We start from the raw sequence: 14,452 nt of genomic DNA, 5'->3' as shown, positions 1-14,452 counted from the left end.
GCCAAACTTTCCACTTACCAGCCATAGCTAGCACTGCTTTCTTCAGGCTCCTTGATGCTGGCTGAGAATGGAGGCTCAGCTGAGGAACCAGCATGGGAAGAGTTGTCGAGGCTAGAATTGACTAGCTGTGAATCAGGCTCCCATTAGGACTTAATGTGGCAGAGCAAGTATAGACCCAGGCACTGCTTGCCAGGAGAATTTCAGCATTGCCCACTTGTGCCTGGTAAGGATGTGAAAACCTCTTCTCCCAGCCTGTCACCTCATCCCCAGCAGGTGACCCAAGTGCAACATCCTTCTTTCAAGCAGGATACAGAAAATTAGGACTCTGCTGGATCCTCACTACCACCCTGATAGACTTGCTCTTGCTTTTCGTGTTGGTCCACCTCCTCTTCTGCAGAGCTGGGATGTTGGGAGATGAGCAGCTTCCCTGTGTCCCCTCTGAAACTAGACTAAGAGAGACATTAGCAGTCCCCAACCCTGGGTCTTCCTCCTCCTCAGCTATCCTAAGAACTACCAGTTAACTTTCTGTCCTCCACAGAGAAATTTCCTTTTCCTGAACATTGTTTACACAGAATTATACAATATGTGGTCTAGTGACTTACTAGTTTTGTTTGACTTGATGACTTTTGGAGTTCAATTGTGATGTGTGTGTTAGTACTTCTGACCTTCAGTTGCACAGATAATAGCACAATGTAAGGGGTCGGTTGATGAGTGTTTGGGTTGTCCCCACGTTTTGACTGTTGGAAGTATTGAGTCTGTGCAGGGCTCTGTGTCGAGTGTTTTCTCTTGCTTGACTTTATAACTAGAAGTTGAAGGCTGGTTCATCTGTCACTTCCTTTAAGCATTTTAGGAGCTGCCAGACTGTTTTCCAAAGTTGTTGTTCTATCGTGAGTCCCCACCAGCAGTGAGGAGGGGCTCCCTGTCTGTCTTTCATCATAAGCACTTGGAGCTTACCTGCCTGTTCAATTATAGCCATCCTGGAAGGTGTGAAGACATACTTTGTTGTGGGTTTTATAAACATCTTCCTAATGACTGGTGGGGTTGAACATTTTTTAATCTATTTGTTGATAATTTCTGTATCTGTTTGGGGGAAATTTCTATTCAGATTACTTGTTATTAAATTATTAATATAGAATTTACATATCAAAACTTCACTCCTTTAAAGAAGTCATTGGATGTTATTGTAAACATACAGCTGAGTTTTGTTCCTCACTGTGTTGATCCAGAGTGTTTCATCAGACCAGAGAGCAATCTTGTGATAACTGGAAGCCGATTTCCATTCCACCAGCTCCCTGCTCCCAGAAATCACTCTGTCTTGACCCCTATCGATCTGCCAGTAAAGTTTTGTATTTAGGAAAAATGAAATACTGCAGCATGTGCTCTATTGTGTGTGCACTTAAAATAATGTCGATCTTCAGCCTCATGTAAGCAAATTGTACTGTGTCCTTTTTATTACTAATATTCTATGATGACTATAGCACAGTTTGTTCATCCGTTTGGGTGGAAAGATACTTGGATTTTCTCTGCTTTGGCTGCTATGAGTAAATGTTGTTGTGAATATTTGTATTTTCCTGTGGGTGTATTCCTTTTTATTCTTAGACATAACTGTTAGAGTAGAATTGAGAACCCATGTGGGAACTGCATGTTTAACATTTTGAAGAATTAAAGCCACCACATGTGTTTGATTTGCATTTCCCTACTACCTACTGATGCTGACTGTTTTTTCAAGTACCCGTTGACTATTTCTTTGTCTTCCTGGGAGGAATCCCTGTTCAGATTCTTGGTCAGTTTTGAAGTTGGGCTATTGGTCTTTCTATTGTTGAGTTGTGTCTGTTGTTAGAGTTCTTTGGATTCTTAACTTATTATATTCCACTTTTCTTTTTGCTCTTTCTTATTCCCTTCTTGTAAGTTTTGTGTTATCTTGTATTGTTCATTATTTGAGTATAATTTCTGTTCCTACCCACTTCTTTTATGCTTGTAATGAAGTCACGTGTCTCTGTTGTATGACCAACAATGAATGCAGTTTACAATGAATGCATGTTGTTTTGTATACTTCTTTTATCTCATCAACTTCTGCATTTTACCAGTGTCGCATCTTCTATGTAGGTCTTATTCCTGGCCTGGGTAACTTGTTTTTAACACAAAGATTTTCTAGGCCCTCCTAAGTGGGCCTGCCACACAGCAAAATTCTGTTCCTATTTATCTGAGAATGCCTGTATTTCTACTTCATTTTTGAAAGATGATCTTGTAAGATTTTTAATTTAAGTGTTTTATTTTAGAAATGTGAATGTGTGTCCCTCTATTTTGAGACTTCCATTGTTGCTGATATGAAATCTGGCATTAGTTTTATTGGGGTTTCCTTGTAGGTGAGGAGAAAATGCTTATCTTGAGACATCTTACGGACCCAGTCTGGATGTGGAGCCGTGTGTTTTGCCGCCTAGAGCTCGCTGAGCCCCTCAGAGAGTCCATCCTGCTCGTCACTGCATCTGCGATGCTGAAGCTGCGGTTTCTCACTCGGCTGTCTTCTGGGCTCTCCTGCTGCATTCTTGGTATCTGTGTTGGTACACTTAGTGCTGACCACATTTTACGAGGCTTTGTTTATTCCTCTTTATTCCCTATTCTTTCTGTTCTTCCATGTATATAACTTTTGTCATCAAGTTCTCTTACTTCTGGGTTTATGTCTGCTGTTGAGTTCCACAAGTACATATATATTTGGTTGTTTCTGCACTTCTACCCCTCTGAATTTTGATTTGCTATAGTAGAGGACAGTGCTTTCAGTGGGCTTGCTTTCCTTGTCTTTCACATATCTTGCTGCCAGGCTGTTGTTAATCCCCTTCCTATGAGGATCTAGATCGCTGTGTTGTTAAACCACACTCAGGAACCTCTCTCTCCACAACTTGAGCAGTGCTAGTTTTGCGGCCAGCCTGGTAGGTTTGCATTTACTCTGTAGGTTACTTCTTGATTTTGTCTCTCTCTGTTGTGTGTCACGCTACCATATGTGCGACTTATCTTGTTCTCATAAAGCTGCGTGGCTCTTCTTAGATCTGTAACATCACAACCTTCGGTAGTACCTTAAGCTTAAATTTCCCATACACTGCTCCAGATAGAGACAGTTGCTTTGGGAGGAGCTCCATAGTCTGCTGTATTAGGTGTTGTTGCTGTTTGGTTTAAGGAAAGGTTTAGCACTGGCTAGCTTCAAACTCACAACCATCCTTTGTCTCGGCCTCTTGCACGTGGTTAGGGGCAGGGTCCTCCATGTCTGGCTGAGTCCTCTCTTTTACAGTCTGCTTCTCTCTAAGCAGACTCCCCTAGCTGTGGATCTGGAGCCTAGGACAAGAGCATCGGCTCATTCTGGGCTGTGTAACACTCCTGCCTTCACGGAGCACAGGCAAGAGTCTATGGTTCTCATGGCTTCCCTGGGGCGGTAGACCACGCCTACAGATGAAGTGGGAGTGCGGGCAACTTAGACTTTAACACTCTCAATGTGCTCCACTGGAAATGGAGAAGACTAGGAAGGAGAACCAAGGGCCCAGAGAAGTGCAACAGCTGGCTATTCATGAACTGGAAGACAGCACTGTTTCAATGCCAGGGCAGTCTAACATGGTCTACAGAGTCCCTTTTGAAAGCCCCTAGGCATAGGAGAGAAAAGTCCACCCAGGTTGTAGGAAGAATCTCCAAGGACCTCCAGACAGGCAAAATAATCTTGAAAAATAACAAAACATTCATTTCCTAGGCTTAAAAACTTTTATGCAATGCTACATTCATCAAAACAATGACAAATATAGTGTAATAGAATGAAGAGCTGGAAATCATCTTTGCCTGTATGACAGGTGTGGCAAGGCAATCCATGTGCGACAGTAGTCTGTTCAACAAAGGATAGTAGGAACACTGGCTTATTCACACGCAAAAGCTTGGTGCTGGGTTCGTGCCTGAGGCCACATACATACAGACATGAACCCAAAGGCCACGGTTTTAGGTGACAGAATCAGAAAGCAACTTCAGTGTCCATTTCATGACTTACATAACATGGAAGTGTTTTAGTAGGAGAGTAATTTTTTGAAGGGCTGTGCTTTCCAGACACTTCTCAGGTGAAGAGGTTTTCACAGAGCGAACCTTTAGCAAGTTAGCACTGTACAGCCTGCTCATCCTGGAGCAACCCTCTTCCTCATCATTAGAATTTATGTGCAGATGACAAGCACCACACCGCTGTCACATCCTCACACACCTCTAACAACTAACCCATACTTCCCTCCGCTGACAATGCAGTGTCCAAAGACGCACACAGGAAAGAGTGTTCAGTCTCCTTTACTTTGTGAACACAAAGCACAGGACACTATGCTCCATCTCTCTCCTCTCTCCACTTCCAAACACGCTACTTGGGCCTCTCCCACAGCCACTGCAGAAGAGTGTGGAGCTGGCCAGGGTCTGAGCTAACGGCTCTTGTAGCCACTGCCTGTTTGCAGCTGGGCAGAACCAAGCTTAGAGTAATACTTCAAGAGAAAAATGAGGTATCTTATACAAAATGCAAAATTATACATTCTCTTGGTGAGCACAGGAAAACAAGCCAGTCCAGCAGGTACCAAGTGCATCCTTGGCTTTTCCTCTTTGATTGTTCCAGGAGGTGGCTCAAATCCCAAGCATCCCAGGCAGGCCCTGTACTCCAGTAACTGGGCATTTTCTTCTGAGTTCAGGGTTTCAGCAAGGGCTGTTTCCTGTTCAGACAAAACCATATGACAGGAAGCCTTCTAGGCAGTCCAGGGGAGCAGAGATCCACACACTTATGTTCTTGGTCCACAGATGAATCCCCTGCCCATATTCCTACTACCTGTGATTGTCTCTAGACCTTTCCCTGTAATTCTCCTGAGGCCCTTCTCTTCCTGCCACAGCTAAGTCTTTATAACACCTCTGCTGACGCTCTCAGTCATCTCTGTTGCTTGTCCAGCCTCACATCAGCTCTGGCTGCTGCCTCTGAGGTCCCCTGAACATTGTTAAATGGGCCTCTCTGGTGATCCATTTAAAGTAGATGCTGCAATTCTATTTGCTGAGCAGTGCATAACACAGACCCTTGGGCTTTAATTATTTAATATCTTTTAGAAGGCTTGTTTTCATTTTGAAGTCTCTCAGACTTGGGGTGGGGGTGGGGAGTTACAAGGTACAACACAGCGATGACTCTGTTCCTCGAGCCGAGTGAGTGTGAACTGCAGAAGCTGTTTCTGAGGTGATACAGAGACCATCCCTTCCTTAGCTTGGTCAGGTAAATCCCCCACATCAGATCACTTTGGATCTTAGTGCCCTCTGTAGACACCCTTCAGTGCCCACTCTCTGGAATCACCCACTGACTGGCACTCCCCCGGTTGCCGTAAATATCCATGCCTGCCACGGAGCTCGAGGGTTTCTCCCACAGCCTGTACATAGGCACTGTGTGAACCAGCTGAAAGATGAATCACATCTTCCAGCTCCATGGTGACACCACAGCAGTCCACCCCTTGAAGTGTTTCCCATCCACAGCTCCCATCCGTCCTCGTCAGACCAGAGGGAGCCTCCCACCCTTGTCTCTTTCAGAGTCTCCACACGCTGCCTGCCTGCTCAGAATCCCAGTCTTCTCAGACTCTGTCACCAGAGTAACAAGCACAGCTCTTAGGCCTCCTGCCTTCAGTGTCTCCTGCTTTCCTCTCATGTAAACTCCATGGAGCTGCCACATATAATTCTAAGGGTCCAGTAGGCCTTGTCTAGGATGTTTTTCAGGGCATTCTTTCAGGCAGAATGACTGCTTTCTGAAGGAGGGGAGAGGAAGGCAGGTGGAATTCTTATCCTTTCCCATTTCTGTGTGATACTACAGATAAAGTAGTAATTGGAGCATCAAATTAGACTTCTCTGTCTCCGTCTTGTTTCACAAAAGTACACGATGCCAGGGCTGTGAGGGTGGAATTTTAAAAGCATAGATTGGAGCCTAATCTATAGCAGTAGTTATGTTTCCGCCGCACACCACTGAAATACCATTTGTGCAGCGAGCACAGGAGAGAGCGCGGGCACAGCCTGACATTAACAAGAGAGGAGGCGGACAATAAGTGCATTGCAGTTGTTGAGTTTCTGTTTTCTTTCTATCCTTTATTCTCAAACTGCCACCTCCCCCTCACCCAGTGCCTTTAAAAATGTGATACTTTAGTGAATTTTATTCAAATGCCTCCACCAAGGCTTAGAGGCTGTTTTTCTCCCCTAGCAACGAGAGGCAGGGACTTACAGTTTTGAACTTTGGGAAGGCATGCCTGGTCGTAGTTATTCTCTCACAACGAAGTTGCTCCCAGCAGCGTATAACCAAGAGTCAGGTTTCCACCTCTGAAAGTACAAAACAGAAACGACTTCTTAGCTCTAAAATGTCTTTATTTGTTCCATTCAAATATTTCTATCAAGAAAAGAGAGGAAGGTGGTAGCTCTGAGATATCGAATAATCCTTTAATAATATTGTAGGATCTAGCATAGACCTCTGTATTATGATAAACTTTTTATTCTATCCTTTTCCAAAGAAAAGTAGAAGGACTTTCTTTTAAAACACCTGAGGACCGGCTATGAAAAGCACAACAAAATGTAAACTTTTTAATATGTGTAAAAGGTGGTGTTTTATCATAAAAAAACATTTTAAATTTTATTATAGTATTTTGGAAGTGATTCTTTGAGGAGTCAGATCTTTAAGTGCATCTAAGAAGCAAAACAATCTAGATTTAAAAGCGATCTACTTTAAATGCATATTATTCTCCCCAGTATTTGAACAATTTGTCCAAAACACAATCCGTTCGTGTAGGATTTTTGCCTGTTCAGATCTAAGTGGGAATCAGTAGTTTCTTTGTTGGTCACTATGGAAACGAATCAGCCTATCGTGAAAAGCTCTTAGATCATACAGACCGATGCCTGTGTCTCAGTGTAGCTTCTCACTGAGCAAGCCAGAGCTGGCTGGCGGCTGCCTGCCTCTGACTCTAGCCTGCCCGGAGCCAGTGCCATGCAGATGCAGGACCCATCCCGGAGGCCCTCGGCCGTGCACTTCCTCAGTGCCTTTCTGCAGGGCCGCCGGCACTCCACTTCTGACCCAGTCCTGAGGCTACAGCAAGCCCGGCGTGGCTCTGGCTCTGCCACCAAACTGCTGTCCTCATCTTCTCTCCAGGTGATGGTGGCTGTGTCTTCTGTCAGCCGGACAGAGGGGACTCCAACTTTCCCGGAGAGAAAAAGTAAAACTCTCTTCCTTATAATTTGCTAGCCCATGTGTCTACGTGTAAGGGTTGTGAATAGGTAGTTCCGACTGTACTTGTAGAATGTTGACAGTTAATTGTGTTTATGCTTTTTACTCTGTGTATGCTAAGACCAAATGGATATGTAAGAGGAGATAAAATGATGGAATGATTTGTGGATTTTGTTGTTGTTGTTGCTAAAAGTGTAGTTCTGGACAAAATTGATCCTCTTGAAAAAGATGAGCTTTTGTCTTTTCCTTTTATCAATATAATATGTAGAGATTATTGCCTGGGAAAGCTTTTTTTAATGTTGAACGAAGGGATTGGCAGAGCTCCCATACAATCCTGAGGTAAAGTGAAACTGTTTCCCATGTTACCATACCATGGGAAGGATAGAATCTTGACTCTGACCTTCCTTGTATATTCTAGAAAATTCAGGACGCCCAGCACCAAAATACACGAAAGTGGGAGAACGTTTGCGGCATGTCATCCCTGGGCACATGGCATGTTCCATGGCGTGTGGTGGGAGAGCGTGTAAGTATGAGAACCCAGCCCGCTGGAGTGAGCAGGAGCAAGCCATTAAGGGAGTATACTCATCCTGGTAAGTGTGGTGTGGGTCTTGCACGGCTGGGAAGGGTGGAAAGAAGCAAGAATGCTTATGGGGCCAGCATCAGGCTCCATGGAGGACACATGGGCTGGGAATTCGGGGGACCTTGCACATATCCCTGGGTTTACCAGTAGGCCAGCTGGGGGATACTGGCTTACTCAACCTGAGTTTCCCATTTACAAAATGGAAATAATTAAGCCCAAGGCTTTTTACATTAAGTGAAATGATATGTATGAAGTGTCTTAAGTTAATGGGTAATTAGATAGTTCTTAAATTTCAAAAATTTCCAGAAGTAGTAAAAACTGGTCAGCTATAAGTATGAGAAAGTTACATGGTCCATTATAATCCTCAGCTTTGTATAGGTCAGTGTTCACATCATTTGTATGCTATTATGAAAGGTGTTCTAGTCTTCCTTGACTGAAGTGGCCTAGGCTGCTAGTTCATCAGGCAACCTATAAGATGCTGGCATTGTTTCTTGTGTATAAGTGCAATCAATTCTCTTCTTAAGTCATACATGCTTAGTAACAGTGAGCTAGTCAGGTATGTATTTATGATTTGGAAAATACTGATAATTGAATTCTAGTTGAGCTGAGCATGATGGTGCACGGCTTTAATTCCAGCACTGAGGGGAGCAGAAGCATTTAGAGCTGTGAGTCCAAGGCTCCTATACTGTGCTTCATTCTCTCCAGTGTGGCTCTACACTGTGGTCCACTGATCCTAGTGTTCTGTACATGTCACAGTCAAGTCTGACACTAACTCTATGAGGGGACAGGCAGTCCTGAGTCAGAGTCCGACAAGCAAACATCTGCTGGGGCATTGCCCCCATGAACACAGCTTAGTTGTCAGCTCATCCATGTGAGCCTTTTCCACCTCAAGTCTTCAGGAATCCTAAGGGTACCTGACCTGTCCCCCTTGTGTCTCTGGTAGTCCTCTGGGACTCATATGTGCCAGAACGTGCAGTAGACTATGTCACATATCTCTTACCAGCTTCCTAATGACAAATTTGAACAAAACAGAATAAAGATGGAGGTCTAACGAGAGTGACAGGCTTCTTATGGCCAGCTGTTCTCTGACTCCTTCTGTTTTGTTCATTTTGTTCATTGATTCATTCATAAACATTGATTTGATTGTAGGATGAGACACTTTGCCACTACATACTTTCAGATACCACTCACTTTCATAAAACCTTGTAAGATGTTGATGCCATTTTATTGGTAGTCCAAAGAGATTAATTAATTTGCTTCACAGATAGAAAGCAGAAAACCAAAACAGCATTTAAAGTCAGTTGACTCTGGGCCCCCACCCCACCCCCTTCTTTGCTAAGTTACAGCACATTGGTAATTATAACCATTGTCCAGGATTGGTGGTAAAGATGAACTGTATGTGCACATCCTAGTAACTTCTCACCAGCCCTGTGGGTGTCTGCATTACTACCCCATCTCACATCATGAAACTGCTGTCCAGTACCAGCCCCCAGTTGTCCTCCATTTAGTAGACTTGTCCTTAGGCATAAGGTGAAGTTCCCTTGTATGTCCACTAGAAGGTACTGAGAGCCTCTGGAGACATTTTGTCAGAATCCTTAGGTCCTGGAATTTTTTTCCCAGGGATTTAAGGAGCTGTAAGGTTTCTCATGGTTCTAGTTGTGATGTAGAATTGATGCCAGATTTATGTAAGAATATAGAAGTTGAAATCATTGAAGAAAAAGGTTATTGCTCCTGTAATGTAGACTCTCCTGAGTTCTGTATCTCTCAGTTGTCCCATGCCCATCTTCAGGGTCACTGACAATATCCTGGCCATGGCTCGTCCGTCCTCCGAGCTGCTGGAGAAGTATCGCATCATCGAGCAGTTCCTCGGGTAAGGACTACCTCAGCCACAGCCGTGGTGGGAGTCAGGGCCACGTGCTCTTCTTGAGCTGATTATGGGATCAAGTGAAAAGGGCTTCACTTAAAAAACGGGCAGTGAAGAGCTGATTTCATATAAAAGTTTGAGGGCAATTAATAATGTTTTACTAATGCTAAAATCTGATTTTTCACCACTCCAGGTCCTTATAACCGATTGTTCTTTTTCTTTGAAGTCAAGGCATAAAAACAATAATCAACCTGCAGCGCCCTGGAGAGCATGCCAGCTGTGGGAGCGCTCTGGAACAAGAAAGTGGTTTCACCTACCTTCCTGAGGCATTCATGGAGGCTGGCAGTAAGTTTCTTCACCATCTGAAAGGACAATACCTCTGTCTTCCAGGCTGTAGGCTAGAAGGGCAGTACTTACCAATAGAATCTGCACAGTCGTGAGGATTTGAGTTTGACTTTAATGATGCTACTTTTGATGTTGCTGTTGTGAGTACAGGGTTTCATTTTTCCTCTGAGAGAGGAGCTGGGAGGAGATGCTGGAGTAAAAAGGCTCCATTCAGTTAGTGCCTGTACCCTGTCAGATAAAATGACGACCTCGTCTTGTCCTTAAGAATTGTGTGACACAGCTTAAGCTTGGAGTCCTCATCTTCTGAGATCACGTAGCTTAGAGAGACCAATGAGGATTGGAAGGTGAATATGTTTGCCCCCCAAGAACATGTCCTCATGGCCAGCTCAGAGCTCATCACAGGGGTCCTCTCAACGTGGTGGTTCAAACCATGCTGAGCAGGATGAGCCTGCGGTCTGGGAACATGTTCCTACGAGGCTTATTTGTCTAGCTTTCTTTTCGCTCTAGTCAGACTCTCTTTATATTATATCTGTACAAACTTTATCACCATGTATTAGCCTTTTAGAGAATTTCTGTTCTCAAACGTGAATACATGTTATTTACCTCCATTTTAATTTTTATTTCTACTCTGTCCGTTATAATTCTTACCAGCTGAGTTTCACAGAAAATGTATTAGGTATTAAAGGATGTGCTTGTAGGAAATGTTAAGTTAAACTTCCTAGAAATATAAACTTCCTGTTAGATGGACATTGTGGCTCACGCCTTTAATCCCAGCATTCGAGAAGCAGAGGTAGGTGGATCCCTGTGAGTTCAAGACCATCCTGGTTTGAATATAAAGCTCCAGGCCAACCAGGGCTATACTGTGAGGCCCTGTCTCAAAAACCTTAATTAACTAACTAACTAACTAATTAATGCCTCTTATTGTAATACTCAGTGAGTTCTCCATGTCTTGGAGCTGATCTTTTGACTGTCCTGCGAGTATTTTACATGCATGTTAATTTTGTTTTTCTTTTTCCTTTCACTGCCTAGTTTATTTCTACAACTTTGGGTGGAAGGATTATGGCGTGGCTTCCCTCACTGCCATCTTGGACATGGTAAAGGTGATGACATTTGCCTTACAGGAAGGGAAAGTGGCTGTCCACTGCCACGCGGGGCTCGGCCGCACAGGTGAGGTCCAAGAAGCCACACTAGTGTCTTGTGGGCATAATTAAATAAGTAGGAATACGATTTCCTAATCCTAAAGTAAATATCTTTTAGATCATAACAAAGTTTTGAAAAAAAGAAATAAACAACTTTGGAAGTATCTTAAGCATGTATAATAACTGTGTATTGATAAGTGTTCCTGAATAATTTAGAGCTGAAAACTCATTGTGTTTAAAGCATGTTTTTAAAACTACTTAGCTGACTAGCTTATGTAAATGGAGCACCTCATTTTAATATATGGTGTTTTAAAAACAGTTTTCATAGATACTGATTTTTATGTCTACAAGTGTTTGCTTGCATGTGCGCCTATGGACCACATGCGTGCTTTGTGCCCATGGAGGTCAAAAAAGGGTGTCAGTCTCCCTTGGGACTAGAGCCACAGATCATTGTGAGCACCATGTAGCAGCTAGGAATCAAGCCAGGATCCTTTGCAAGAGCAGCAAGTTCTCTTAACCACCCAGCCATCTCTCCAGCCCCAAAATACTTTCCTTACCTGGAAGAACAACTGAAATAGCAAGCCTGTTCACCTGCTATGTCCTGAGTATTTTGCATTTGCTGTCTTTGAAGTAGCTAGCAACTATAGGAGTTGGACAGACTGCAGTTTAAGAAATCTGCTATGTTTAGTGAGGGGCAGGGTCAATATTACATCTGAGGCTGTCTGGCTTCATCTTTCATGTGCAGTCTACTTTGGCATGTGTAAGGATTGTTTACTTGAAGAGAGACTGTTAGCATGTCTAGTTCTATGTAAGTCAGTGGTTTATATAAACACTCAGCAAACTTCATTACATTGCTGGTCTGGTAATGAAAAGTAAAGGGCATGGGGTCAATAGCTTCACTGTCGTGTGATTTAGTCAGACAAGACCACCTCAGTGTAATCCCCCGCCGGGGTGTTCTACCTGCCTAGGAGCACTCTAGGCTAGGATACAGCTCATGGAGGTATTGGGAACTCTTAGCATAAAGCCAAAACTCTGTTATATTAAAGATGCGCTATATCCACATGAGAAAGCTGTATTATAGTCACTGAAAACTGGAGGGACATGCAGATCTCAGAGGTTCTTGTTATCACACGTAACTACATGTTTGCAAATCTGTGAATTGTATAGTTGTCTTTGATTTGCTTTTTACATTAAGATCTGTTGGCTATTGTATTAGAATTTATTGACTGTGGATTCTTACTAAGAAGTAACTATTGAAAATAACAGTCATTATGCTGTAGCACCCGACGTCCTTAATAGTATCTGCTTATGTAACAGAGTTATCTCGTGCTCTGGATTAAACCACAGACTAGTGTACACATAGTTTGGAAGAACTGTCAGGCAGAGACGTGTGCTTTGAATGTAGATAATCCCAACACGAAGCCTCCCCGACCTGGGAGAAGGCTCAGCAAGGATGTGCTGGCAGTGGACAGCAGCGATGACAGAGCAGGAAGTCTTAAGTGCAGAGCGAGTCATGGACTGGATGGAAATGCCAAGAGCTGCTGACACCGGAACACAGAATCAGGATGTGGCTACGTCCCGTGCCACACTGGGCAGGAGGGCCGCCTAGAGCAGCTCCTCAGCTCACTCACCTGTCCTCTCTTCACCCCCACCCCCACCAGTGCTGTGTCAGCTCATCCCTGCGGTGCAGAGCTGACTCGGTCACCTGAGTGAGCTGTCATCAAGGCATGGCAAAGTCTTCGTAGTAAGTGTTTGAGGAGTTGGGGGTTTAGCTCAGATGGCAAGGTGCTTGCCATAAAGGAAGCTTCTATCCATGCATAAAGCTCTGGATTTGATGCCCAGTGATACATAAGCTCAGCCTGGCAGTGGTCACTGGTCCTGTGCCTCCAATGTGCTTGTGTTACATGCTTTCTTAACAGAGTGATGGGTTCACGAGACCTTTCTCATACTACTCTTCTTTACTGTTTAGGTGTGCTAATAGCATGTTATTTAGTTTTTGCAACAAGAATGACTGCTGACCAAGCAATTATATTTGTTCGGGCAAAACGCCCCAATTCCATACAAACAAGAGGACAACTGCTCTGTGTACGGGAATTCACGCAGTTCCTGGCTCCACTCCGTAATATTTTCTCTTGCTGTGACCCCAAAGCACATGCTGTTACCTTAGCCCAGTACCTGATTCGCCAGCGACATCTGCTTCATGGCTACGAGGCACGACTTCTGAAGTACGTGCCGAAGATCATCCACCTGGTTTGCAAACTGCTGCTTGACTTGGCTGAGAACCGGCCAGTGGTGATGAAGAGCATGCTAGAAGGACCTGTGCTCTCTGCTGAAATCGAAAAGACCGTGTCTGAGATGGTCACGCTGCAGCTAGATCAAGAGTTACTCAGGCAAAACAGTGATGTGCCCGACCCGTTTAACCCCACTGCAGAGGTGGCCGAGTTCGAGAATCAGGATGTGATTCTCTCTACTGAGCAGGAGTTTGACCCCCTCTGGAAGAGGAGGGATATTGAGTGCCTTCAGCCCCTGACACATCTGAAAAGACAGCTCAGCTACAGCGACTCAGACTTAAAGAGGGCCAAAGCCATCCTGGAACAAGGGGAGACACCTTGGACAGTGCCTGCCCAGGAGTTGCTAGACCACAGTCTCCAGCATCAGAAGCCCACGAGCCATTGCTACATGCCACCAACTCCAGAGCTGGGTTTTAATAAGGAGGCACTGGTCCAAAATACCTTTTCTTTCTGGACTCCGTCAAAGTGTGGAGGCTTAGAAGGACTGAAGGATGAGGGATCGCTGCTTTTGTGCAGGAAGGACATTCCAAAGGAAGTACAGCGGAGCAGAACCTTCTCTGTGGGTGTTTCTTGTTCACACAATCCTGGAGAGCCAGTGCCGCCCAACTTCACAAGTATCCATAAGGATCCAGAGCAGGTCACCCATTGCCGGTGTGAGGCTCCTGGTGGCTGGGTCCCGGGCCCTGTTCACGAGATGGTCAGGAGCCCCTGTAGCCCTCTGAACTGTGGCTCCAGTCCTAAGGCGCAGTTCCCACACGGACAGGAAACCCAAGACAGCACAGACCTGTCTGAGGCAGTGCCGCATGCTGGTCTGCAGCCTGAACTGAGTGCTGAAGCAAGGAGAATACTGGCGGCCAAAGCCCTGGCAAACTTAAATGAGTTTGTTGAAAAGGAGGAAGTGAAAAGGAAAGTGGAGATGTGGCAGGTATTTGTATTTTGTTTAAACACATGTGGGCTTCTGTTCCATCTGACGGGGACCTGGAAGCCAGCTCTTGGCTCTTA

The 14,452-nt window shown here is 44.5% G+C and overlaps 1 protein-coding gene and 1 long non-coding RNA gene across 4 annotated transcripts in view; one reads left to right on the top strand and one right to left on the bottom strand.

Moving 5' to 3' along the window:
• Nucleotides 1-14,452, top strand: part of Ptpdc1 (protein tyrosine phosphatase domain containing 1) — a 47,804-nt gene that overhangs the window by 25,366 nt on the left and 7,986 nt on the right. Inside the window, exons 3-8 of one of the 3 annotated variants that reach the window (NM_001301781.1) lie at nucleotides 2,367-2,549; nucleotides 7,650-7,821; nucleotides 9,601-9,681; nucleotides 9,902-10,020; nucleotides 11,050-11,187; nucleotides 13,129-14,375. In NM_001301781.1, the coding sequence (NP_001288710.1) occupies nucleotides 2,367-2,549; nucleotides 7,650-7,821; nucleotides 9,601-9,681; nucleotides 9,902-10,020; nucleotides 11,050-11,187; nucleotides 13,129-14,375 (1,940 nt within the window). Of the gene's footprint in view, nucleotides 1-2,366; nucleotides 2,550-6,915; nucleotides 7,221-7,649; nucleotides 7,822-9,600; nucleotides 9,682-9,901; nucleotides 10,021-11,049; nucleotides 11,188-13,128; nucleotides 14,376-14,452 lie in introns of those variants that run through there. The other 2 variants (NM_001374755.1, NM_207232.2) reach the window with 2 other exon arrangements.
• On the bottom strand, nucleotides 4,290-6,491 carry Gm36550. The gene is made up of 2 exons (XR_001780934.2): nucleotides 6,242-6,491; nucleotides 4,290-4,712 (listed from the first exon to the last, which is right to left on the bottom strand). It is a non-coding gene; the product is annotated as a predicted gene, 36550 (long non-coding RNA).

This window comes from Mus musculus, chromosome 13, assembly GCF_000001635.26.
Source record: "Mus musculus strain C57BL/6J chromosome 13, GRCm38.p6 C57BL/6J".
Lineage (NCBI taxonomy): Eukaryota > Metazoa > Chordata > Mammalia > Rodentia > Muridae > Mus > Mus musculus.
This window is presented reverse-complemented; position numbering and strand designations above follow the sequence as displayed.